Source organism: Chiloscyllium punctatum, chromosome 8, assembly GCF_047496795.1.
Source record: "Chiloscyllium punctatum isolate Juve2018m chromosome 8, sChiPun1.3, whole genome shotgun sequence".
In the NCBI taxonomy this organism is placed as follows: Eukaryota; Metazoa; Chordata; class Chondrichthyes; order Orectolobiformes; family Hemiscylliidae; genus Chiloscyllium; species Chiloscyllium punctatum.
Genome location: NC_092746.1, coordinates 23,616,656 through 23,644,589, shown reverse-complemented (window position 1 = coordinate 23,644,589; position 27,934 = coordinate 23,616,656). Strand labels below are relative to the sequence as shown.

At 40.4% G+C, this 27,934-nt stretch overlaps 1 protein-coding gene across 6 annotated transcripts in view; it reads left to right on the top strand.

Annotated features, from left to right (window-relative positions):
- Positions 1-27,934, top strand: part of LOC140480409 (retinoic acid receptor beta) — a 435,848-nt gene that overhangs the window by 330,030 nt on the left and 77,884 nt on the right. For 3 of the 6 annotated variants that reach the window (XM_072575246.1, XM_072575243.1, XM_072575241.1), the window contains 2 exons: positions 2,905-2,994; positions 18,920-19,080. In XM_072575246.1, coding sequence (XP_072431347.1) covers positions 2,905-2,994; positions 18,920-19,080 — 251 coding nt within the window. The remainder of the gene's footprint in view (positions 1-2,904; positions 2,995-18,919; positions 19,081-27,934) is intronic. The other 3 variants (XM_072575247.1, XM_072575244.1, XM_072575242.1) reach the window with 1 other exon arrangement.

Here is a 27,934-nt window from a genome sequence, read left to right as displayed (position 1 = left end):
TGCTACAGCTATAATTCCTTTCAGGATCTACTTGACAAAAATACAAGCATATACAGAATTTTCAAAGTCGAATTTTGCAAAAGTTCCCAATGATCCTAAACTATAGGCTAGACTTGAAGAATTTTGCAAAAGCTGCAGTTTGAATGGTAGGGAGTGAAGCAACAAGTGTTGAAGTCGGAGGAGTAAATGTCTTGAGTATTTGATTGTCTCTGGTTATATTTTAGATCTCTTGAAAATGTGACCCTCAGCCAGTCTGTGATTATACAAGCAGCCTAAATCTTATGAAGAAGCGATATCAAAGAATTAAAAGCAAATTTAAAAGCTGGACTAAGAACGTCCTGATAAGATATCTGTGAAGTTGAGATGACTGGACAAACTTCACAACTTATTTAGCAAGCTTCAGATCTGCATTCACTGAATTATTTTCCCAATTTCTTTGGCATGTTGGTTAATTAGTATGAAAAGAATAAAAAGGGCAATTAAATAATTAGTATTTATGAGTCACTTTGTTATAGCATCGAGCTGACCTAAAAGATGTTACGTACTAAAGATGTTAACATCTTGAGTGGGTGTGAAGGGGATTTACTAAAATGTAGCTGGCATGAAGAACTTCAGTGATATGGAGAGACCAGAGAAGCTGCAAATACAGTGGAAAATTCTGGAAATGCCGTGAAAGCAGGGAGCACTTCTGTTAAAAAAAATAGTGTCAACTATGAGGTTGATGACGTTTTACCTTGAGAAGCTGGTGTTTATCTCAGAACAGGGAAAGTTAAGGGGAGAATCAAAACAGGCATTTGAGACTACGTGATGTTTTAATAGAGTGGATAGAGAGAGGAGGGACCAGAAAATGTGGGTTTAGGATAATTGGCAAAAGACGCAGGGGGGAGATGGGCAGTTGTTTTTTACATGCAGCTTGTTAACATGATCTGGAATTCACTGCCGGAAAAAGTATAGAAGCAGTTTCAATTATGACTTTCAAAAGAGAATTGAGAAAAGAAAGGTTTCCAGGTCAAGGGGTGAGAGCAAGAAAGTGGGATTAATTAGATAGGTCTTTGAAAGAACCAGCACCAACTTTCTTCAGAGCTGTAAGAGTTTCTGATTCACTCTCAATTATTTGCGGTACAGTCCCAGTTTTACAGAGGAAATATCAGCAAGCAGCCAGAGGAGATTAATGATTGGTGAATGTATTTTTACTGATGTTGGTTTAGATATGTACGTCTGGTGACATCAGTGGAAAAGGAGACAAGTTAAATGTTTTGGGTCAATGAGCTTTCATCAAGCTGGAAAAAGTTTGTGATGTGGCAGGTTTTAAATAAATGCAGAGGAAGGGAAAGGATCCTGAAAGATTAAGAGGAAGGGTTGATCATAAGACAGGAGTTTTTAAATAATAGAAAGATAATAGTGTGAGGCAATAACAAAGGGTAATAGAACAAGTAAAGAAGCAAAAAAAATGTTTGAGGAATGTAAATGGGAAATCACATTCACACCATCAGCTGCTGCCTGAACACAAACAAAACACAGAAAGAAATGGGAGGGAAGGTTACGATCCTAAGTTGTTGAACTTGGTGTTGAGTCCAGGTGGTTGAGCTGACATTGGAACAGTGTAGGAGGCCAACGACAGAGAGGTCAGACTGGGAATTGAGCAGGGAATTCTGTCAAGATGTACTGTACTTGCTCAAACTCTGTTAAACTAACGTGCCAAGTGTTTTACCTCAGATGTCCACCAGCCAGAGAATTTTGTTTTTGCACCAGCAGAACTCCTTGCTCTTCCCTAAATAATACCGTGGATTCTTTTGCATCTTTCTGAGCAACCAGAAGAGGCCTGACCTTAACAAGTGATCTGAAAGATGGCAGTGCCATTAATGCAGTGGCAACTTGGCATTCCAGCTTGGATATTGGGTATTAGGGGTGTAGAACTGAATAATCAAATGGGATTTGCAACCAAGTGGATCTAGTATTAAAGGGAAGCACTCCCTGATCTAGCTAGAAGCACCAGGACAGTGAACACTGCACATAAGAATGCTTTCTTTCTTCCTGTCACAGCAGCATGGAATCATGGTCATATATTGGAAACCTCATTGTGAGCAGCTCCTGGTTTGCCATTAAACAACTGCACAAAGAAGAAAGTTTACCCTTATAGGACCATACTGCATCATGAAGAACCTAACAATATACACATTTTTATAAATATACAGAAGAATATGTCACATGATAAATTAATTTTGCGGATGATGTGGCGCTTTACAATGTTCCAGAAATGCCACACATTATCCTGTCATTATCCTGACATTGCTTATTTTTATTTCCTCTTGAATCATCTCATGCTACCTTCTTTCTTTTGTCTATGAACATTGTGTTCCACAAATTCACCATTCTGTTTGAATTTCCAAAATCTAAACTGTATGTGATTTTCCTCCTTGTCACTTTGGCTTTTTAAAAAAAAAATTTGGGCATCCTATCTCAATCCCACATCATGAATAATTCATGCACGTGCTGATTTGCAAGATTCTTCCTAGATTCCCAAATGCAAACCAAAAGAAATACAGTGATGAATATATGATCAGCCTGAGCCTGTAGATGGGTCAATGTGATACCATTAACTAGTCTGGTACTACATACCACTTACCATCCCGGCAAATCGTTGCATTCAGAATATTAGGCCCATTGATGGAAATATTGTTTATAACTGCACAAGTGCACCAGTTACTGCAGAATCAATGCTGGGTGTCTGGCAATCGGGTCAGTGGAGGAACGGGACCCTAAAGCAAATCCATAAAAGCCGTGTAAGCCTTGGTTTGTTCTTTACGTCATCACATGGATACTCTAGGTGTGTTTTTTGTAAGTAAAATCAGTGCTGTGTTTCACAAAGTTCTGTACTTGAAGTATTGATTCCCGCTATTTCAGCAAGCAGACAGCAGGGACCTGGCGATGTGACGTCACAATGCCGCAAAGGAGATTCTGAAAGGAGTTTGGGCAGAGGCCTGCTGATTCCAAGTGAGTTGAAACTTCCATTTTGACTCACTTATACACATACAGAGAGTGAAGCTTCTTTAATAACGGTGACTAAATCTGATCAGAGCAGTCTTTAAATTGCCATTTTATCATTGTGGCTCCCTTTTCCTGTAATTATACTGTATAACATTTAAGTGTTTTGTTTAGTTTCGAGTGATTCTTTTGCAGAGATAATAGGGAACTAATTTTCAACCCACCGCTTTGGGCAATGAAATTTTCTGTTACCAATTTTACCACCCAGTATCCATACCAGATGTTTCCATCTTAGATAAGAGTGTAGTGAGCTGCAACACAAGCCTACCTCTTTCCTCCAAATTTTACCACGAGGATGAGGTGTTCTGGCATCAATATCTTTATATCCGCCTGAGGGAGTTAGCCACTTCTGTGCCGACTAATGTAGTTGGTTGTTTTGCAATCGCCTTAAAATCTATTAAGCTTCTTTATTTGAAGAGATTTTCAACAAGTCAACCTCAGGTGAATTTGTATCTGAAAGGCAAAGGTTCACTGTTGAACTCAGCCTGCCATCCGGATTAATAAACACTATAAGTGTGTCAGTATAAGTGTGATAATATGCAGCCAGTTTGTGGCTTTCTGCAGAAAAGTAAGTAAGTAAAGTTGTCCTAGTCCCAGAGAATCAGAGGCTGCTCTCTCATTAGAAAGAGGTGGCGGGGGCAGGGGGGGGGGGAGGGAGAGGTAATGGGGGACTGGCAGTGAGGGTCACCATGCCTTGGGTAAGGGGTGAGTTGAGAAGGTGGCACCTTTACAGTGATGTCACTTGGTCCAGCAATTGGATTCACACTGTTGTCGTCACTCTGCATCATATACCAAATGTCCAGCCAACTGAGCTCTCCCAACCGCCTATCGAAAGGCTGGTCAGTTCACTATGTCATCTTTTGTATCTGTTTTGGATATATAGCTGTTTCACTTTATGTTTCAATCAATTCAGTGCTATGTTTTTGATTAATTTTCTTTATAATCAAGTTGAGAAAACTGGCACATTCAAAACTGAGGACACTGAGTGAAAAGGTGGCCTTGGCAGAAGGCACTCCTCAAGGATGTGGCATTGTATCCAAACTTCAAAAAGGAAGAATAAAACATCCTCAGGCCCTCATCACCCCCTACACACACATATATGCACCTACACACACACTCACACACACTGACACCCACTCTCACACTGTCACACACACATACGCACACAAATACACTCACAAACACACAGAGGCGCACATGCACACACAAATACACACACAGACACGCACACATACAGACTTACACACACATGCACAACCACACAAACACAAATACACACACATACACAGACACACAGAGACATACACATATGCACAGACACACATACAAAGACACACAGAGACATACACACAGATACACACAGACACACAGAGACAGACACACATGCACAGACACACAGAGACATACACACAGATACATACACATGCACAGACATACAGAGACACACACAGGTACACACACAGATACAGACACACAGAGACATACACACAGATACACACATGCACATGGTCCATGCATTGCCGATATATGCCACCTCATGCCCTGTGCCCAGACCTCAGAACCTCTCAACATTCTATATTACCAAATGATAGTCCACCCATCCCTGTGGTTCTCTATAGCTCCTGTGCCAAAATATACCCATACCCATTATCCTTTGCCCTTACCCCTGACACCTGTATTTTCAAGAAGAGCTGTTTGTTAAATATTTTCCTTGGGCCTCCTTGAAGTTGGGAAGTGAAGTCAAAATTTCTTCAGGGTGAGTTGCTTTGCCAGTGAACTTTCCCCCACTAACTTGTGATGAACTTATTGAAATTGTTCATTTTTCATTAATTATTTTGCAAGTTGTAAAGAGGTTTTGGGGGTAATTTTTTTTTGTGAGAGTGCAGATTGGGTCAGAGCAAATCGATGGCTGGCTTGACATCTTGTAGTCAATGGAAGTGAAAACGGGGAGAGTTGGTACTCGGTTTGGTTAAAGTCACTGGTCCTTGTGCTCTCGTTAAAGGCCAAAATGAGTTCCTTTGGGTTTTCAATTTCTATTCTGAACAAAAAAAAATCAGTTAAAAAGGCCAGGAAAAAGAACAGGAAATGCCCACCCATATGGAGGATGCAGAAATTGTGCATTCCTGTGCAATCTAAAGTTGCAACTTCACGCAAGTGGACAATTGTGCACATGGTGGCTTGTGCAGTAACAAGCCACGAATGAAACTTCTGACGTTAACATTCTGTCACTGTCATTTGCTTAAGTTGTAAAGGTTCTGAGAAAAGCATGCTAAAGAGTTAACACTATTACTAATCACAAGAAACTCATAGAATTTTGGAGCAAGACTTTCCACTTGCATGACTTTTAAACCCTGCAAGCCAAAATTACTCACTGCTGCAGTTGATGACATTTGAAAAAAATGTGTTGAGCTAAAAAGCCATCATTAAAGTGAGATTGAATGCACACTGGTTTCCATTGATTAATATTAGGCACAAATTGTGCTTTTCACCAACAAAAAAAAATTCAATTTCTGTATATTTCTATTATCGCTGTAATCTTCATTTCCATTCATGTGTAGTCCAAGGGACTTTGCAATATAATGGACAGGAGTTAGTATAAAATTAATTGTTTATATAATGAATAATCCAGCAATCACCTACAGAGTTAGGAAGAGTTCACCTGACAACAATTTTGCACTACTTTTAAAAACGTGATGTTCATCAATTTATATGTAGGTGCATAGAAAAGCAGTTTGTATTCATTTTAATGTACTAGCTGCATAATTTATGTGGAATAGATTAACAGATTAAGGATCTCCCTTCTACTCAGGAAATTTGCCAAGCACAACCTGAGCTTTTAACAAACTCCACCAAATCTGATGGTTCATAATGCAAAAAAAGCCTTTGTTTAATTGATGTGCTCTAACAGGTGACAATCAGTGCTTTCAGCTGTGAAGGATGTTAAATTGTAGGTGGTAAATATTTGAAAGCAGTTAAATCTGCTCAGTATTTTTACAGTAAGTGATAAAATTGTTCCTCCTCAACACTGAATCTTCTGTTATAAGAAATAAAGGAAGGCCTGATCTTTAGAAGTGGACTGGAAAAGTTTCATGAGAAAAAAAGGATAGTTCAAGTGTCTCCTACTCTTAGCATCAGACTGTAAATTTAAGTATGAAAACAACGTCGTGTAGCTCTCACAATGAATATGCGAATGCAGAAAATGGAATTAGCATTCCAAAATAGACAAACTGGAGCCTTGGAGACATTTTTAACTTGAAGAAGAATTTATTTTGGCTGTTGAAATACTGGATTGCTGGTCTGACTCCAAGTCTATAAAATACAACACCTGAAGCCAAGTTTTATTTTTCGTTTTTAAATCAAAGCATACAGTGGGCCTGTTCTGGTATCTCTGGCACCTTTGGGTTTGCCAAGTATCAGAATGTTAGGTTGGAAAATATAACCTGTTTCAATACACCCCATTCTTTGAAAAAGGACACACTGCTATATATTTTGTTAGGCTTGTAATCTGTCTCACTCATTCTGCTCCTAAAATCCCATTCCTAATAACGTGCCAAGGTTGGCAGCTAAGCCCCATTCTCTTCCTTTGGGAATTAAATAAGAGTATTGGGATTGATAGGAGCATAAAGCATTTTAGTTACAAGACCTTAAGTGACTCTTATCCAGCATTCTACCAATTGGGCGCACAAAACCATTTTTATAAACCCGTACATTTATGTCTTTTTTTTGTGTCCTCTCTTGTGATTTTATGTGTTCTGATTGGTTTTATTTAGTTCCTCTTTTCCTCACAGCTGAAGCAATGAAAGAACCAGCGACAAACATGAGAAGCAGAAAGTATCTTTGGTTACATTGAGAAAGGACTCAGCTATGTACAGAATTTGAATTAGAATTAGAATTAGGCTTTACTGTCATCTGCACTGCACTACAGAAAGATAGCAGTACAGCGAAAAGCTTACAAATGTCATCATTCACGGCGCTATCTTAAGTATAAGGCACCCAGGTACAAAAACTTAGGTTAAAAAGTAGAAAAATAAGGAAAAAATTAACACTTCAACATTAAAATTCTTCTCAGTATAAGTTAGTAAATAAGAAATAAAAATTACAGTCCTTCTTTAGCAGCTAACTAAAATGAACTAGCACTGTTCAAAGCAAAATCTGACAGTAAGCAATCATGAGGGGAAGAGAGATTTAAAAATGAGCAAACCCCACAGGGAGGATATCAGCAGTGAAGAGTAGAGAGTGTAGAAAGCTGAAAAGGAGAAGTGGCACTGGAAGCGTGTATGTTTGAAGGCCACTCCTTACATCCAAATCCGAGCAAACAAGGGCCACCGCTGAAAACCTTGCTCCTTTGTTTGTTACCTTTCTTCAGCCAGTGGAGCTTTCCCCTGTTTAAACCCTGACCTGTCATTAGCTCACAATCTGCATTCTCTTACGTTCTGCTCACTCATCAGCCATGCTGTTGCAGATCTCCCCAGTGGCTCCCTATCTGCTAATGCAACAAATTCCAATTCTCTACTCTTTATTTACAGCTCTCTCCATGGCATTCCTTTTTCCCTCCTACTGCCTCCTACAGCCCAACATCTCAAACTATAACCTACACTTCTCCGGTCTTGGAATGCTGTGGGTGCAAAGCCTTCTCCTGGCTCTCCTTATTTTGTGATTGAGCTTTTAGTTCTCTTTGTGCCATGCACTGGGATCCCACCCTGAACATTCTTTACCTTCCAGTTTAAGAACTTTGCATGAGCTACCATCTTGATTGTGTCTTCCTGATTGTCTACCATTTGTTTCAATTGTCTAGATCTTTCTGGAACTTGTTCTGACACTATGGGTGCTGCACAAATGCAGATTGTATCCAGGATGACTCCTTTCTTTGTCCTTGTTCAACGATTGACTTTTTGACCTTTTCCCACAAATGAAACTCCCATTTTCTTCATGACCAGCATTGCATTTGGAAAGTTTTTTGGCCTCGGGAGTTCATTCTAGATTTGAAAGCTGGGGAGATGCCTTCAATGTCTGTCGTACATGTGAAAAAAAGACGCAAACGCAACACACTCCCTCCGGGATGATTCTGCTGCCAGAGGTGGGCTACAGCAGGCCATTTAGCTGCTGCTGACACCTCTGTGAGCCTAAATGGCCATGGGTTGGGCTTACGCAATGGCGTAGGGCAAACCCCTGGCCCACGGGTAGAGCATAGCAACAGCTCATGAGTGTTAGGCAATAAAACTGAGCTTATGCACTGCAACACCAGGAGAGATATGAACCACCGTGAAAGGAGATGGAAGTAGTTTCTGATTTGTAGAAAGGCTCAAAGTGAGTTAGCGTTTTGATTGCAGGAGAAGGGTTGGTCATTCTCAGGCCCTTTCCATTCATCAGACTCATCAGTAATCTTCCCACCACTGCCTCATTCAAATAACTCCCTTTGCTGGAGCACTTACAGCTGGATCAAAGCTCCTGTGGTAGATAGGCAGGGCCATTTTTCAGTTTTCCTTGCTTCACCGACCAACGTGTAAAGGTGGCTAGATAGGGTGTGGCTATCAGGGATCCTGCTGTCAAGATTCATGCTGGGTAATGGTGGAAGGTTTTATAGATGGCTTTCTGAGGCCATGATCTGGTGGCAGATCACCTGTCCTCCTCCTTTTCTCTCCAACCTAATTTTTGTGAAGCTCTTTCTCGTTCCTTCTGAACAACCATCTCAAAGGTAAGATGATATTCTTCTCACTTCCCCGCCACTGCTAAAGTAATGTCAATGAAAATTCAGACAACACATGAACGGGGTGTTTGCTGTTCTTCTGCCACAGATATGGTGGCAGAATAGGCATTCGACAGCAGCAATTCAGTCTCATTGGGCTAAGTGTTACATTTTATTGGATAAGTCTGAGTTGTGTCACGTTTGTTTAGAGGATAGTTACCAAGGGGCTGAGTGAGATTTTCCCACCATCGCTTACCCAACTTGCCTCATTAATTACCAATGGGGTCTCTTATATGTCATTTTCACCCCATCGTATGATGCACCGCTCCCTGGACAACTTGCTACTCAGCGGACATCCCAGAGTTCACCAGTATCCCCTGCGCAGATGCCATCTTTATAATCCCCTTGTGCACCTGGACAAGCGCTGCCAGTCCACAGCTGCCCTGCACCATTGCTGATGTTAGCCACACCCGTGGCAGACTGGGGGATACTGATGGTCTGCCTTGTGGACTGGATCCAGGAACGGGTGGTGCAGGCCCACTCCCCCAGGTCTAGGGGTGGAGACCATATCACCAGACCCTGGTCCAAGTTGTCACCTGGATTAAAGCGGCCTCATCTATCTGGAGGGCTACCCAGGTCTGTAGAAAGACAGCCATTGACCTTCCCCAGTCCACTAGTGTTAAAAACGATCATGTTCTCACCAATACCTCACCCCCACTCTATTTCTGACACTGTACCCACCTCCCATCAAGTCTTATGCTCTCCCACTCTCATTATTACTTGCAACATATTTCCTCAGTCACTGTCATCCATCCCAACCCCTGGCAGCATTTACCCAGCATGCCCTCTGCATTGCCTACTGAGACACCACCTGCACCAGCCGTATTACCCATTTTCATCTCCCTGAATGCCAGTGCCTTTCTCTTTCCAGGAAATAACCAGACCACCGCCGAGCAGCAAGTGTCAAGTGGTGTGCTGCCCAAGATCAATGTCCTCCATTTGCCCTGAGCAGGGCCAGACATGGTATTGGAGGCCACACTGACTTATTGGGCCAAGATCCTCTGAGTGAAACTATTCTCCTTGACTCGGGTGAGGCCTGTTAACAACAATGCCAAGCTTCCTGGTTTTGTGTCTGCCCTGAACAGCAAGGCAAGGCAGAAGTATTGTCAGCATAGTATCTCTGGCTGAGGGGGCAAAGTGCAAACAGCCAAGGCAAGGCAGGGATGCTTTGAGTATCCAGTTAGACTGAGCACTATGACAGCAGGCTCAGAACTCAGAGATACAGCTTGCTCCAGTCCCGAGCTGGGGTGTATGTGTCTGTGAGCACACAGTGTCCTAGCTGCTGCACTACATTGATAGTAGCCAGTGCAGCCTGGGGAACATCATTAAAGTGAGGAACCATCCTGTTAGTGGATCATAGATGTACCAATAAGGTTCTTAGAGGCTGTTATATGTCAAACGCCAATGTCTATGTACCTCGGGTACATATGGCCAGTGCCCGTGGAACATGCCCAGTTTCCAACATGGAGGTTGTTTGAGGCAAGAGGTGAGTGGAATCCATCACCTACACATTCCAGTTTCCTTATCGGGTTTTACCAATGTCGAGCAAGTTTGGTAAAATAAGAAGCTGAATATTAATGAGGTGAGTTGGGCTGTTAGCAAGATAGTTAACAATCAGACTCATCATGGCCTAGCAAGAATCCCCCCCTACCACTTGTAAAAAATATAAAAGATGGCATGACTTGCTCCTAATGTTGAGAAAAGCCTCATTGTCCTTGTCACATGATAGTGTCACATATTTCACCAGAGGCCATGTCACTCAGGTGTCAACCAGATTCTGCTGATTGATTTTGCTTAGGTTCCAAATGTATTAGCATCAAACCTCATCATTTCTGTTCCCCCTTTTTTGTGACGTCTGATAAATGGAGCTCCTTATCTCCAGCAGTCTGTTCTGCTGCTGTGATTTTCAAAGTTTTAAAAGCCAAGTTTGATGTGACCTGATGACGGTTTTCTCGATTCATGTCACCCTCTTCTTTCCACACTTTGAATGTTGCACCATGGTCCATGGCTCTGGCTGCTCAACTGTACAAACAACGGCAGAGCAGAGATAAGATCATGGAGTCTGGCAAGTTACTCACAAAGGGCATCTTCGGGTTTCTCAGAACCAATTTGCAAATCTTAAACTTCATTTTACATCCCACTCCCGAACACAACATACGCTATTTTATGCAAATACAAAATCTGCAAGGCAAAGAGAGCCAGGACTGGAGAAGGAGCAAGCTGATTCCCGTGTGAATTATCTCTTGTATCTTGGAGTTCTTGGCGACGGTTCATAAGACTACAGTAAATAACAATGTGTTTGTGTTGCTCAGACAGTTTAAAGCTGTTGAGCAAAAGAGCCAATGTGTTTTAACATTAAACAAATCTGTCATCCAACCTTAAAATGTAGGTAAATGTGTCTTTCTTCTGGAAAGGGTTTTTTTTTCCTTCTTTGCTGATGTGTGAAGGCTTAATGATGGCTACAGTAAATTTTCCATGCAGCAGATAATTGAAGACTGCGATGAAGATTGGAAGTCCGATTCAACCGTGATAAATAAACACCAAACCTCAAGAATGCTTGCAGTTCCAATTCACTAGCAATGATAAATTAATCTAAAAATTACACTTCATTACCTTCCCAAGAAGCTTGTGACAAAATAAAAATCAGCATAAGGCAGATATTTACAATTCTTGCTTCACGTGCTAGATACTTGCCTTATTTTCAATTAAGTTTTACATGCTTTCTGTTTCACATTGGAATTTTGCATTGTTCAAGGCAACAACATTTAAAAGGCATCTAGATGGCCACGTGCATGGGAAGGGTTTAAAGGGATACGGGCCAAATGTTGACAAATGGGGCTAGATTAATTTGGGATGTCTGGTCAGCATGGGTGAGTTCGGGTCTGTTTCTGCTGTACATCTCTATGACAAGGTTTGGACACTCTGGTGCGAATTTGTTTCAAGGGTACGTTTGCTGCAGGGGGTGAACTTGGAGTGGGACCTGTATCCACTGACTCCATCCATCCAACCCATCCTCCCAGGTGAAGGGTCACATAAAAAGGGCAGTAACATGTTTAAAAGGAGCCTTCATTTGAGCATTCAGGTCCATTATGGAGAGATGGTCCCTGTCTAACAACTGAAATAGTGAACCCTCCCTCCCCTCAACCCTTCACTGCTATGACCCATTTCCTGTGCCTTCAGTAACTGGGTGTCAAGATTGTCAGGCTGCAGCTGCCATTTCAAGGCAGCAAGTTGTCAAGGGGCATCAGGCCTCCTTTCCTCCTCAGGGCGAGAAGCAACACATAAGTATTCTGCTGCAGGATTCCGGGGTGATACTAGTAACGCAAGTACATTTCCTCTCGTTTTTGTGACATGTACATTCTTAAAGAATAGTTGGAGCCGAAATTCTGATTGAACAAGCCCTGGGATTGGATATGTCCAAAACTTGCTTTTGGGGTGAAATGCGTCAGGCGCCATATTATTATGAGTGGAATTATTTGGGAATAGCAGAGCAAGAGGACTCTGCATCCTTGTGAATTACTATTTCATCCTCCCTTTCCTTCATCTCCCAAGTCCATTTACATCTTTCCCAAACTCTTTTTTCCGATCTTTCCAATCATGTTTTTGCTCCTGCCACAATCTGAAACAACTTTTATCAAAGTCACAATTCCCATCCTATGTGACTGTTACAAAGGGCCTGCTTCCACTCTGTCGGGATTCTATTCTATGATTCATCCTTCTCAACTTTCTTGCAGTCTGTGGCATGGTTACCCACACCATCCTCCTCCACTGACCAAGAATCGAGAGTCGAGTTATTCAATGGTGCTAATCATTGCTGATTTTCCCACCATGAAAATCCTAGCGTAACCATTGACCTGAAACCTAATTGAATAAATAGAAGACCAAAGAACTATGGATGCTGGAAATCAGAAATAAAAACAGAATTGATGGGGATACTTAGCAGGTCTGGCAGCATCTGTGGAGAGAAATCAGAATTAATGTTTTGGGTTCAGTAACACTCACTCAGATTTGATTGTAGGTAAGAAAAGGTTAGTATGTATGGGGTGCGGGAGGTGGGAGGCGTTGGAAGTAAATGATAGATGGAAATGGAGCCCAGAGAGAGAGAGAGAGAGGTATGGATAGATAAAGGAATGGATAAAGGTCACCCTGAGGGAATCAGTAGCTGCAAAGGGGATTATTAGTGACTGACAGTGGTTTCATTGTGGTAGCAGCTTATGTGATGAGAAGGCCTGGTGTGTGGGGTTTGGGGTAAGCACATGGGAGAAGGGGCTCAGGCTCTAAAATTATTGAACTCAACATTGAATTTCCAATTGTTATTTTCTCTCTCTTTCTGGGCTTCATTTCCACCTATCATTCACTCGTCCACCCTGCCCTCACCCCAGCTTCAGGATATACACCAACTATTTCCTCGCTACAGTCAGTTTTGAAGATGGCTCACTGGACCCGAAATGTTAGTTCTGCTTTCTCTTCATGGATACTGCCAGATCTGCTGAGCTTCTCCTGAAATTTCTGTTTTTGTACCTAACCAGATTAGCCATATAAATACTATGGGCAGAGGAATAGGCTAGGGATACTGCACCAGGTAACTCCCCTCCTGACTCCCAAAGGGAAGCCCATCATCTACAAGGCCCAAGTCAGGAGTGTGATGGAATATCCCCACTTGCCTGAACGGATGCAGCTCTAACAATGTGCAGAAACCTCAAAACCATCCTGGACCAAGCAGCCCAGTAAATTGGTACCACATTCACCACTTGCAGCTTCATCTGGAAGTGACAGCAATGTGCACTCTTTAAACGATTCACAACAGTAACTTGCCAAGGTTCTTTCCAAACCCACAACCTCCACCATCACGATGAATAGACAGCAGATCCATGGAAACACCCCCACTTCCATCACCAACCCTAACCCAATCACTGCATACCATTCTGACTTGGAAATGTATCGCTGTGACAAAATCCTGGAGCAGCCTTCAACTAGCACCTTCTCAAATGCAAGTAGAACATTGTTTGGAATGCCCATGTCACATCAGTGAATACAGACACCGAATTGTAGAACTGGTTTATTAAAAGTCTGTCCCAAGATTTTAAATTCTCTTTCAAATGCTGTATTACCCACTGAACGTTTCTAGCAGTTGCTGTTTCAGTTTCCAGTATTTCAGGTGTTTATAATGTTGTGGATAACAGCCCTTAGCTGAATAAACTTTTCTGTTTCTATTGTCTGACACCATGTTGAATGCCACCACAGTATTATGCGCCAATATACCCAATCAGTGTGAGGTTATAATCTAATCTAATGACAGAATAATAACAGAATCTTTGGTCTGCTTTGGAATAATCATGTAAGCTTTGGTAATAGTGAATGTTAAGAAATCTGGCGTTGGCGATGTTGTAAGATGCCAAATGTCTGTGTTTTCTTTCGAAAAACTATGTGAAAGGAGTAATGTGCAGGTTCAAACTGTGCTGGGAACAAAAGCCCATTATTTAAAAAAAATCATTCTCCAGTTTTTTACATTCAGACTAACTTTCAACTGATCTTAATACAAATCAGCTTTTGATTTTGTTAAGCATATAATCAGGATTGCCAGCATTAAGAAAACAATCTTAATCTTGTCCCATCTGTCCAGATGGTTTTTATTACCTCCGCTTATGAAGGTTAGTGGAGGTAATTCTTTTGCAAATGTACGTTTTCTGTAAATATTATATCTCAAACCTAATAGATGGATTTCCATGAAACCTGATGCACAAATTCGATATTGGTCCAAAGAAAAACTGCTGACTTTTTGGTGAAAATCCAGATACTGCAATTGTTTAGATGATCTGCTAGCATTGGGTGATAGGGAAAATAGATTTTCTTTTAGACTGACAGAGAAGGTTGATGATTGCTTTAGAATGTTGTGGATTGACTCAGATGCTGGGAGATGTTTGTTACAGCTGTCAAAATGTGAGCAGAGTTTTCAGAGCAGGTTGTTCAGTGTGGATTGGCTTGAAACGTCTTCTTAATAAGTTTGTTTTTTTAGGGTATCAACCAGGCAGAGAAAAGCTTCAGGGAAATCAGTGTAATTGTAATCATATTGGGTTAACACAGCTTGGCAGAGGTATATAACAGAGTGCCCTCTTCACTTTGTGTTACACAGGCAGCAGCTTTCTACCATTGCTAAGCAGGAGCTATGGGCCTGTGCTGTATAAATTAATCATTTTCTTACAGCAACATTGTGAGTATGTTTGCACTAAGACAGACAAACTTCCATGTTTGAATCATGGAACAAAATCCCATTTATTCCCTTATGGGATTCTGATTGCACTAGTTTGACTGAATTGTTTCCTGTGCTAACCATATTAGTAGCTTCTTGGAGCAAGAATAGCAATCCTGTTACATTTTGAGATTATTCTGTGTATTTATGCCTCCCCAATTTACTATAGAAATGAGGTGGTTCCAGATTATACAATACCCACTGTCAGAAAGACAGTATGTGGGTGATAGAGTAATCAGTTCTGCCATTGCTACTTCAAAACCTGCTGCTAGAATATACACAAAACCTTCTGGGAGACTCTTCTGTTGAATTTTCTTTCTGGTGAGGGTGTAAAATGCATCCACTCTGCCCTGCTGTATTTAAGAACTAATCTGTACACTGATTGTGACAGGAAATGCGTCAGAACTTACTTTAGACAAACTGTTTGAGAAAGCAGGTGACATAGTGACCTTGATTTTCGAAATGCCAGAGACCCCATATGGAAGATAATAGAAATGGGTCAAGGTCACAAATCCAGGCCCTGAATCCAGAGCCTTTCCCATTTCCACATGGATGGGAATGGAGGTGGCTGAGACTTCAGTGTGCAGGGTTCCTGTCGATGACTGGAAATTTAAATGCTCAGTTGTCAATAAAAATCCGTGTTTGCTCCATGGAACACGGAGGCTGTAGAACAGACCAGGTAGGAGCCAGTGTTTTTGCTGCTTTTCTCTTGACTAACTTGGCTATCCTTTTGGAGAGCTGGGATACCCCTGCGGATGCAAACGAGAACAGCTTAACAATGGGTTCAGTTATCCAATGCAGTGAGTGGGAGTGGGCAGAAGTGGTGAAGTTAGATCAGTTATTCTTTACAAGTGGGAGAGAAACCTTCAGGGGAAGGACAGGGGTCCTCTGGGGGAGAAGTCAGGTATTCTTTTGGAGTTACCAGGTGTCCTTTGGGGTTGTCAACTGGGCAAAAGATTGTACATAAAAGATGCAGAACCTTTTGGATTCAAGAACTGTCAAGAAGTGTCGTATTCTCTAGAACTGTTAAAATGTGCTTTGTCTATGAATAAGAGAGCATTCCCCAATCAAGTATATTCAGGAATATAGAACTATTATTTTCCCCTGTGTGCATGGATGATCCTGGATATTAAGTCAGTTTGTCTAGTAGGTGAAGGGGAAAGGATGGTGGGTGAAAGTAGGTGCCAAGTTCTCATGAGGGTATGAGGGGCCATGGAGAATGGATAGATGGGGCATAGGGTGATATGGGGTATGAAGGACCATGGTGGAGGGTAGAGGTCATTAGGTGGCATGGCTTTGCATAGGTGGGGCATGAGGAGTGTGTTGGTGGAGTATGGGGGGAATGTTTTATGCTTTATTCTTTTATTTTAATTTTTGGACAAAGTGCTGGAGCCCTGAGACAGGCCTTCTGCCCATCAGGCATCAGAACCCAGCAGCTTTCCTACGTCATCGGGCCAGACTTCCAATTCCCCCCCTTCCCCCCGTCTCCCCCCCCCCCCCTCCCGGCAAGTGCAGGGCAGCCATTTTTAAAGGTTGGCTGCACAGAGCTACAAACTCTCCCACCTGTGTGCACACGACACAGCAATGAAAATCAGAGCCAGCGGGTTCATTACTGCTCGATCACTTCTTACACCTGGGTTCAAATCCCAGCCAAATGCAGTGAAGTTCCTATCCTACATAAAATGACTTTGTACCTCCTCAACCCAATTCATGGAGCCTAGAGCACTGAATGGTTCTACCTAACATGGCAGCACACTTGCAGTGTCACTGAGAGAGACCACAAGGGCTTTATTTTAAAATTTGGAAACATAATGAGGAATTTTTACTGTGTTCAGCTGCGCTATATCGAACTGAGGTACTTGATGCTGAAATACGCCGAGTTGTGTTTTCCAGAACATTCCTCATTTTGATGAGCACAAAAATGTCAGGAAGGGGGAAAAAAATCAGCCTTTGAAATGAAGAATTGGCTCATGTAATTTTGGAATAATTGGATTTGATTAAGTGTGTGAAACATGTGTTTATTGTGTCAATTTGAAAAAAAATGTAAGATGCAATTACATCACTAACAAGGAAATGCACTATTGAAAATGATGAATTTTAAGCTCCATTTAGCGTTCATTCCCTAGTGGCACATTAATACTTTAAGTCCCTTCACTTTTCTGAAGTCCATTAACCATTATTTATTGATAATGAACCTTTTTTCTATTATTTCTTAAGGGCACATTTTAATGTAAATCAAGAAGGTTTGAAAAGCCATAAACATGTAACACACACTAAGAGCTTAAGTGTGATAATAAATTCACATTCATTATAGACTTGCAATTCTCCCCATTGAATTGGTGACTTTCTTCCTCTTTTGATGATTAACCACAGAAGTGAAGCAGGATCCAGCCATGAATTGCTCCATAGTCTTAATTAATGCTGCTCCTTTGTTGGCTTGTGAAACAGGATAAAAAGTCTTTGGTTTGATTGATATAGAATATTGTACAACCACCTGATATTGTGTCTTCCTTAGGCTGAACAGCTCTGGATCGAAATCAAAGCCAGACCCTCATTTCAATCAGGGAAACAGTCTGAAATGCTTACTTATCTGAAGTACTGTCAGATTAGGGAGGCCAAGAAACCTGCTCTTTTGGGATGTTGGTTTGAGGAGAATGATAGCTGTCACAAAATTCTTACTTTCCTTTGGCACTGGGATAAAAACACCCTAGGTTTCCTCCAGGACAAAGTTGTATTCAATTTGAATGCCATAGAGACTTGCCAAGCAGCCAGAGTCTGTATCTTTCTCACTGACAGTTATCTGGTTCTGGTGATTGCAAGATGAATTTGGAGCAGATCTCAACTGGGCAGGCCGCAGGCTCAGAGGTGCTAGTTGACCAGGGAAGAGTTCTCCTGCTTCTGTTACACCCAGAAAAATAAAAACTCAGAATTTCCTCCTTGCATTGTTGAACAACCAGTGTGACACACTTAAATAGCTTTATAATTGGTCCAGGAAGATGGGCAGTTCATCATTTACAAGTCTAACCTGAATACGGCATCGAGCAGGCAATGGACTAAGGTAACACTCCAATTTTAAGGTGCAAAATGGCAGGCATTGAGTTGAATCACTTTTCCTTTCTTGTCCCTTGTTGCTTAGTTGTCTTGAACCAATAGATTCATTTTCAAAACTGCTTCCTGTGAAATATTAGTGATGGTATTATCTAGAAATGCAGGAGTCCCTCAAGGAATTAAGTGCAATTACTGCCTGCCGCCTGCTGACCCCATTCAAAATCTTTGTGTATTTTTACCAAATGACGTACTGAATCTTATCCAATGTACATTGATTTGGAAGACAAATAGAAGAAAGAACATTTGTCAAAGACATTCCCCTTTGTTATCATGGTTCTTTGTCCTCGTTGCCATTTTATCATATATCAATTTTAACTCCTTCCTGCTATCTTTCTGTTTGCTATTTCCTTTTCACCATCGCATTTGAGCTGTTTTGTGAAACTGGTTCACCAAGCCCTCTGTCAGCAGCCTTCGCAGGAGTTACAGAATAGCTCATCAAGTGAATGTTGCAATGAAATGCCAGGAATAAATATGTTGAGAGCAAGTACAAACAGAGCTCGACCATTTGGTTTTGTCTTTCATAAGCACTGCATGCCCACACAAAATATTATAGAGCCTTCCTTTGTTTTATCCTAAAGTTTGCCATTTATATATGGAGAGCTTATGCAGTGTTGTTGCCACTTTGTTGCTTCACAAAGTGACTTGTGTTGTGTACCACAGAAAACGATTGACTGGCAGGAGCAATTGTTGCAATTCACAATGTTCAGTATTTGAAAGGCGCTGTGTAAATTGTATTACAGGTGCTTAATTGTGATGCATTCTTCTCCTAGCCGTAAGAAATGACAGAAACAAAAAGAAAAAGGAGACGCCGAAGCAAGAATGTTCGGAAAGCTACACAATGACAGCAGAGTTGGAGGATCTTATTGAAAAGATTCGCAAAGCTCACCAGGAGACCTTCCCTTCTCTTTGCCAGCTGGGGAAATATACTACAGTAAGTATTGGACCACAGATGTTTGGTGTTTTGAACCGTGCATTGAATGGTTGATACATCATCCTAATTGAGAAGCCACATATACATCTCCAGGGAAAAGTACTGGAAACTTGAAATTATATAAAAAAAAACTGGAAATACTCAGCAAGTCAAACAGCCATTTTGGAGAGAGAAACAAAAAGTTAGCATTTCAAGTAGATGGCTTAATCTACCTAATCAGAACTTAATAAGGATTTAGCTCAGCAGTGATCATGTTAATACAAGTAAAGTTTTCAGATTATGGAAGTAAATAATAAATAAACTATAACCTGTGATACCTGTCAGAAATTAAAAGGTCAATTATCTATTTGCTTCTGGGTGCTTCTAAGTGCGTGACCTTCGGGAGTGGATACGTGTCGACACGTTCATCATTTATGCTGTTTAAGGGCAGCAGCACCATTAAAGGGGAAAGCACATTGAAAAACCTTGTGCTGGAATTATATTGATATCACTGGTTTGTGCTGCACATTGAAGCCTAATATTTTGGAAAAGATTTTGTCAACTAATTCTGAATAACTGAAGGTAGTGAAATCTGTTATGGCAGCCAAAAGTAAAAGAAAAATGACAATCACTGCTATTCCCAGCTATCTTGAAGTGATTGTCTGTAATTGTTTTTATGTTGCTGTGTCACACTGTGATAGTAAGTGTCTTGGCAGCCTGACAGTGTCAGGCAGGCTCTTGGTTCTCCTACACACTGTCCTGGAGAAAGATATCAACTGGCCACCACTATGGTGCTAAGTAATATCAGAAAACCATGTCATGTAAGTGCAGTGTTAAGAATGATAATCAAGAATAATTGTCTGATTGTGAGAGTCTTCTTATTCCCAGGTATTATGAAATGGATGCCTGCTGATTGAGAAGGGAGAATCTGGTATAAACGGTTGTTAGTGGCTTTGAATGTGATGAGGAAGTATTTCTCCAGCAGATGTGGGAGTATTTGCACTTGCTGCTTCTTGACTGCCTTCAGCAATGACCTATTTGCAAACAAAAGATAGAGTTTATAGCGCTCAACACAGCCTCTGCCAGCAGATGAAAAAGAGTAATTACATTCTTCAAGAAGAGTTGAAACAGGAGTATGAGGTGTTACTGGACAGTCTGCTCTGAAACTGCACCTGGTACTACAAGTGATTAGAAAGTGTAAGATAACATTGTTAATTGCAAGAGGTATTGAATACAGAGAAGGGTCGCTATATGTCAGTTATACATGGAAAACTGCATCTGGAGTACTGTGTACGCCTTTAGTCTCCTTATTTGAGGACAGATGTAAATGCATTGGTAGCAGTTGGGAGAAAGTTTCCTGGACTGACACTTGGAATGGGCAAGTTGACTTATGAGGGAAGATTGGACAGGCTCAGTTTCTATCTGCTGAAGTTCATAAGAATAGGAGTCAGTTTGATTGAAACACATAAGATCTTTTGCAGTCTTGATGGGGTGCATGTGAAAAGCTTGCTTCTTCCTGTGGGAGAATCTAGGGCTCACTGTTTAACAACAAGGGTTTATCTATTAAAACAGCGTTTTATCCTACAGCGCATCATTTGGAATCTCTTCATGAAAGGCAGTGAAAACAGAGACTTTGAATTTTTTTTAGGGCACGAGAAAATGGGTTCATGATAAGAGGGTAAAAGGTTATCATAGGAGTGTGGAAGTATGGAATAACCAGATCAGCTAAGATCTTAATGAACGCTGGTACAGGCTCACGTGACTGAGTGGTCTACTCCTGTTCCTAATTGATATGTCCATATCTCTGTGCAGAGGCATGCTCACTTGCATGTAGTTTAAAATGTCGAGATCCCAGTTTAGCTTTATTGAATACATTTTATGTTCCTAAAATAGGTATCAGTTAGCTGGGCAGACTCCTTGTGTCCAATCAACACAAATATTCAATTTTGGGCAATTTTGGATGCAAGATGGTCGGCTCCTTGTGAGCTCCTGCGTGTAGATCTAAGTTTCCTATTTCCTACAATTGTTCTACATTCTTTACCTGTGTTTTTGTTTTTGCTGCTGTTTACCTATTATTTACTTATCTATGCTACTTAACTCTGTGATCTGCATGTATTGCTCGCAAGGCAAAGCTTTTCACTGTGCCTCGGTACACGTGACAATAAATTCAAATCAATTCAATTCAAATCAGTGTTGTTTTGGTCAGGGTTTGGGTTGGTCTTTTTATTCTGAGATGACCAAAGTGAGAACAGGGCTCAATTCAAACTTGAAATAAGGTTCCTGCACTCAGTTCAGATCCAGACTCTGGAACTTGTTTACATTCAAGGAGCTTGCAAATCACAGGATCTAAGCAACTTGACCTTTGGGTCCTTAAAGGAGCCTCCAGAGGAAGTGTTCCAAAAATGCAGAAACACTTCCACATTTTGTGCAGTCAGAAGGGAAAGGACCAGGCTTTCTGAGTGCTGAAAACATCTGCAAGGTGCTACAGATCTTTTGCTGGATCCTTTCCTGATTTATATTTCACTGCCGGAATCTCGTAGTGATAAAGGGAGTCCCAGCTGTTGGCTTAAGAACAAACAAGAACTCCACATCGTCATTTTTTGGGAAGTCCTACCATATCCCGTTGCGCTAAAGCACTTGACAGGCCAGCAGGTCCTGTGTCTGCCAACTCGATTGAATGGAAGCACCCCCAGCGAGGTGCACATTGCTGCCTGTACCACTTGCAGCTGGCAACAAGGATCATCACTGGATCCCAGGCTGGAAGCAAGTGATGGTGGGAGGGTGGGTCTCTGATTGGGGGTCCTGGCAGAAGGGACTGGTAGCAAGGACAAGGAGACGGCTCAGTGGACCCTTCCTTCCAGTTACTGCGTCACCCAATGAGGCACTTTGAAAGAGGGACTCCTGTTGGAGCCCACATGTTAACATACACAGGCAGCCCCTGCTAAGATTGGATAGAGCTCTTAAGGATAGTGGAATCAAGGGTTATGGGGATAAGGCAGGAACAGGATACTGATTGAGGATGATCAGCCATGATCATAATGAATGGTGGTGCTGCCTCGAAGGGCAGAATGGCCTACTCCTGCAACTATTGTCTATTGTCTAAGATAATAGACAACGGTGGGATAAAGGCCCTAACAGGATTATTTGCTCCGTTAAGAGCCTCAAGTGGTAACAGAGTGGACCCTCCATTACTTCACCTGATGAAATGCCCTCTCTGCCACTGAACTGGCCACAAGAATGGCTTAAGATTCTGCCCCATATTTCAATTAATGTTTGTGATGACAAAATAAGATTGTGAGGTGTCAATGAATTGTGAGATTCCAAAATTTGGGAGATCCTCCACCAGTGAGTGGCATTATAAAGAATATGAGAAGTAGCAGTAAGAACTATAATTCTACAGTTCTGTTTTCATATTAAACTTTGTGACCATTTCAAAAGAAGGATCTTTTATGAGATATAGACTGGCTGTTCACTTATGAATAGTATCATAGTGCTAAGAGTATTGTGCACTATTGTTAGGATTTGAAGGGTCTTGCAGCTCAGTTGGAGGCCATTCAGCTCATTGAAGTGGAATCGACTCTTTTGAAAGAGCTATCTGTTCAGTTCCTTTCCGCTGCCCTTTCCTCAAACTCTTTCAAATTGTTCTTCTTGAAATGTTAATCTACTTAGCTTTCAAAAGATATGACAGATTGTGCTTTCACTACTGTTTCTGGTGGAGCATTCTATATCAGAACAGCCCTCTGGACAAAGAAATGTCCCCTTACCTCTTCCTTTCCTGATCTCGGTAACAATCGCAAACTTATGTCCCTTAGTCACATATTCAGTAAACAATGAAATAATTTACCCAGTTCTCTAAATCAAAATCTTTTATGATGTTGAAAATATTTCAGTTTTCTTCTTAACCACTATTCGTTCAGTAAGGGGAGTTCAAATGTTCTAGCATAATTAAAGCTGCTCATTATTGGTATCATCTTAATTGGTATTTTCTTGACAGTCTCCAAGTTCTGTTGTAGAGTTTCTAAAAATGGACACAATATTCTAACAACAGCCCTGACCATGATTTATAAGATTTATAGATACTTAATTGCTTTTGATGCCTCTATGCATAACACTCTAAATACTTTATTTTTGTAATTTAACAGCTGTATAATTTCATAGATTTATGTATCAGGCCCATTGACTGTCACTGTTCTTTTCTGCTCTGAAAACTTTTACATTAGCATATTTCCTCTCATTATTCCTCCAAAACAGTTTATTTACATGAAATTTCATCTGCTCAATTGATTAATTGTTACTAAGTTTGCACTTAACTATATTCTTGTTTTTGTTGGGTCTGCAGATTTTGGTATTATGTCCCTTATTTTAAAGTCCAAATCAAATTTGAACCCCAATGTACAATAAGCCTCACTCTGACCTTTAGCTAACTTTCTAACCATGCTGCTGTATTTCCTTAATTTATTCAACAAACCGCACAGGCAGTGCTTTCTGAAAATACATATAGGTCACATCCATCACATTTCCTTTATTTCAGTACATGCCATTACTTTTTAAAAGGAGTATATGAGAATTTCCAAGTAAAACTTGCCTTTTTCAAATCATTTTTGGCAGTCTGGGTTTGACTCATGTGTCCCTAAGTGGTTATTCATTTTATCACACACTGTTATCTGTAGATTTAGCTTTTCACATTTAGATTTTTATTGTCATGTGGACTCAAGTACAGAAGTATAGGATTACAGTGAAAAGTGTATAATGTCGCCACACAAGGTGCCATCTTAAGTACAAGCACCTAGGTGATAAGAACAAGGTAGAAAGAAAGAAAGAACAGCGTTAAAAGCTAAACATTACAGTAATTCTAAGAATTAAGTAGAAAAGTAAAGAAATAAAGCTAAAAGTAAGACATTAGTCTTTCAAAAATGCTTAGCCACGCTGGGACTGCACTTCGTCCAGGAGCTCAATCTCCTCCTCTTTGCCTTGTAGAAGTTAATACTATGCTAACTAATGTATAATATAAACATTAACTTGAATCTATTCCGCACCTTTATCATAGAAGGTGTGTTCTAAAGGCCTTCATTGTAGCATTTTACTGTAGAGTCATAGAACCATAGAGGTGTATAGCATAGAAAAAAGCCCTTTGGTCCATCAAGTCTGTGCAGGTTAAAAGTGCGCACCAAACTACTCTAATCCCATTTTCCAGCACTTGGTCCATAACCTTGTGATACCAAGCCACAGGAAAAAAATGACATTGAGATAAATGTCAAAATTTTGATCAAAAAGGTAAATTAGGCAGCTGAAAGCAAGTCCAGCAATGCCAGGATGATTACCATGGGAGTGCTCAAGAGGTCAGAATTAAGATGAGTGCAGAGAGCTCAGGGGTTTGCGGCCAGAAGGAGAATGACAGGGACAGAGAGGGGTGGGCCATTGAATCATTTAAGACAAGAATAAGAACTATAAAATTGGGGCATGGTTTGATCAGCAATATGTGAGTTGTTCCAGGAATTCAGGAAGCAAAATGTTGCCTTTAATCGACCAGTGGGATTGGACAAAAGCTTAATTTTCATAATTAATTCACTCCAAATTATAACCTGAATACAGCAGCAATTCTAAATTCCTTGCTAACCAAATCAATCTGCTTTCTTTGACGAGCTGCTGCAATCTTCAAATAGCTGCAGTCGTGCCAAATACCCCATTCTAGTAATCTCCAATGAACTGAGCTCATAATGAGAAAGTAACAATGGCTAAGTCTGGACAAATTATTGTATTTGGACTGGGTGCCACTCTTACAATTCTGTCCACACCCTTCCCAGAAAATCTACTTCAATATTAAACAAAATGGACAAACATAGTTTAAAGCATACCCATTAGAGTTATTTTTTGAAGTCATTGATTCGACAAGTTAGACAATACTCTTCCCTTTCTAATTCTACCATTGTAAAACACTTGTCACATGTTATTGTTGTATAATGTGCACTAGATGTACATTATTTTTTAGGGATGCGTGAAGGTTTGTTGTAATGTAATCCTCTGTTGTTGACCAACCATAGTAAAGTGTCTTTACATTGTAAAGTATCTCTCTTTCATATTGCAAGATGAGAAGCAGCACAGGTAAATAGGCACCAATGATGGTTGCAGTTACCATTGTGATTATGTCCAAAGTAGCTCTAAACCTTGATGTCCAAATGGCTGTGCAGATTCCTGAGTTCCACTTTTGCAGTTTGATGCCTCCAAGTCCTTTCTACTGTGTGTAGTTACATAATTCATTGTAGCCATCCTAAATTCTTTATTTATTTTAAATAGATCTGGTTAACTAAACAGTTTTTTAAAATCACTTAAGCTGCTTGGATGTCCTAAAATGACCAAAGTCAAAAGATACAGATTGAAAACAGTGTGTTTACAAGAGCTGAGAATCAGTCAATATCTATTGGATTTTGTTTGTATTATAAATACTTGCATCAGCGCTAATGTTTTATACCATCACCGTTCTTTTGTTTCTAATGTAATCATATTCGTGTAATTTTAACAAATTGTTAATATGTTAAATAATTTAGATTTTACATACTTGCTATTTAGCTTCTTGTTTGTTCTTTGAATTTCAAGAAGCAATCCTGCACATCTCTGTTAGTTCGTACTGGAAACCACTAATGTAATCATTATCCCATTAATAAATAAAAATAAATCATTTATGCTCTCTGTTCTTCAATTATCAGTTTATTTAGATGCACACTGTCAGTTTTACAAATCAGCTGTTAATTGTACTTATAACATGCGTTCAGTGTTACATGGAGTTGTGTTTGGTCTACAGAGTGTTACAAATTGAACTCTCAATCCAACCCAAACAGTTGGTGGAACTCACTAAGCAGAAAGTGCTTCCTCATATAGCTCAGGGGGAAACTGTGAGCTAGTCCACCCAGTCCATTCTGACACACCACACAGTTTCTGTTAGGAGAGCTGCTTAAGCATTGGCTTAGGAGCAGGCCATTTAACTGCAGGACCAATCACTTTCTGAGTCGTTGACAAGCACATAGCACAGCAGACTAGCTGGTAGTGTTGAATGTGTAAAACAGTGGTGGAGAAATGTAACTTCAGTCTGAATTTTCAAAAATGCCTCAAAGGATTTTAAACCTAAGGTACTTTTAAAAGTCATAATAATCACAAAATGCATTTGGTAAGGATGTCAAGTTGGTAAATAATACAGAGCATTAAAGGGAAGTTATTTAAGTAGGTCTAGTTAATTGCATGTAAAAGAAATGAGAAATTCTAAATCGTTTTATAGTTGAATTCTGAGTTTATTGGATAGGATTTTCCAGTTAACATGTAGTTGGGAACCTTAGATCATATACAGGGAGCGTTTTATACAGCAACATGCATTGGAAGACACGAATGTAAACCATACATTGATAGTGATAGGTGCAGGCCGCTCACTCAATGGGGGTTAATTTTGACTTGAGTGCTATTGTACAAAAAGCTTTCAAATGACCTGTCTTATATAACTCTCCCAACTTTCAATTTTATCTCTTAATGATTAGATATCAGCCAACTTCAAAATTATGCAAAACATGTTTATTTCTGATTCTTAAATCATTTTCACTACGTACACTCATTAAATGAATGCTTCACATCCTTTAGTTATATCACAAATTACCTTCAAATCATGTGCAATTTCCAATACTTAAGTGAACGGTTGCTAATAAATACTAACCTGTGTGAATACGAGTACATGTTGGAATATTGTACTATACTGTTGAAAATATCCAAAACGGCTGAATATAACTTTTCAAAACTATAGTTTTAAGTTTAGGAAAAAATAGTCCAATTCCAGTTCTCTACATGTTTGCAGTTCTTACTGTTTATGAGGTTATAGTCAATTTATAAATGTTAAGGCAAGGTATTGGAGAGTACCAACTAATTAAAATAGAAAATGCCGGAAATACTCAGCTGTGGAATGTGAGGCACAGTTAATGTTGCAGGTCAAATCTTCTTTTACTCTTGATTAATTAAATTGTAAATGACATATTATTCTTAAATGATTTTCTTACATCTCTTATCCTTTTTATTCTTAAACTATTCAAAATGGTGCCCGATTGTGGCGCCTGTTGTAACTTTTCACTGTATTCTAATGTATTATTCACTGTAAAATGTGGGTAACAATAAATAAATTGCTCATCATTCACTAGTTGGCACTTCTCTCATCGCTGAGTCAGAAAAGGAGCACTCAGAAACTTTAATGGAACTGATCATCAGATTTTTTGATATGAAATGTAGAACATGACAGCTGGATGACTACTGAATGAAATGAGGTGAAAAGGGTCATGCATGTCATATGGAGGGATGTGGTACTGAATATTATTCTTAGTTTGCAAGTTACTGATTAGTGTCAAAATAGGTTTAGCGACCTAATGAAATCAGGCAAGATAACACGCTAGGCAAGCTTCCTTCCCTTCCTTTGCCATGGATGCCCAAAAAACTATCCACCCTCTGAAATGATTGGCTCTCTGAGTAACCCTTCACACTGTAAAATGGTGAACTGGTTCGCTGACTCAACCACTCAGCAGGAATTACTTACATATATAACTTCCTCCACTGTAACAGAATGTCACCAGCAAAACTATAACACTACTGGTTGGATGTCCCTCTGAGGCTAACCTTATCCTAATTCACACGGCCTTGATAGAGGAGCAACTTATAAATAAGACACGGGAAAAGTGAGGTCTGCAGCTGCTGCAGATCAGAGTCGAAAAGTGTGGTGCTGGAAAAGCACAGCCGGTCAGGCAGCATCCGAGAAGCAGGAGAATTGATGTTTCAACCATGACCTCTTCATCAGGAATGATGACACGCTCATGCTCGAAACGTCGACTCTCCGGCTTCTCGGATGCTGCCT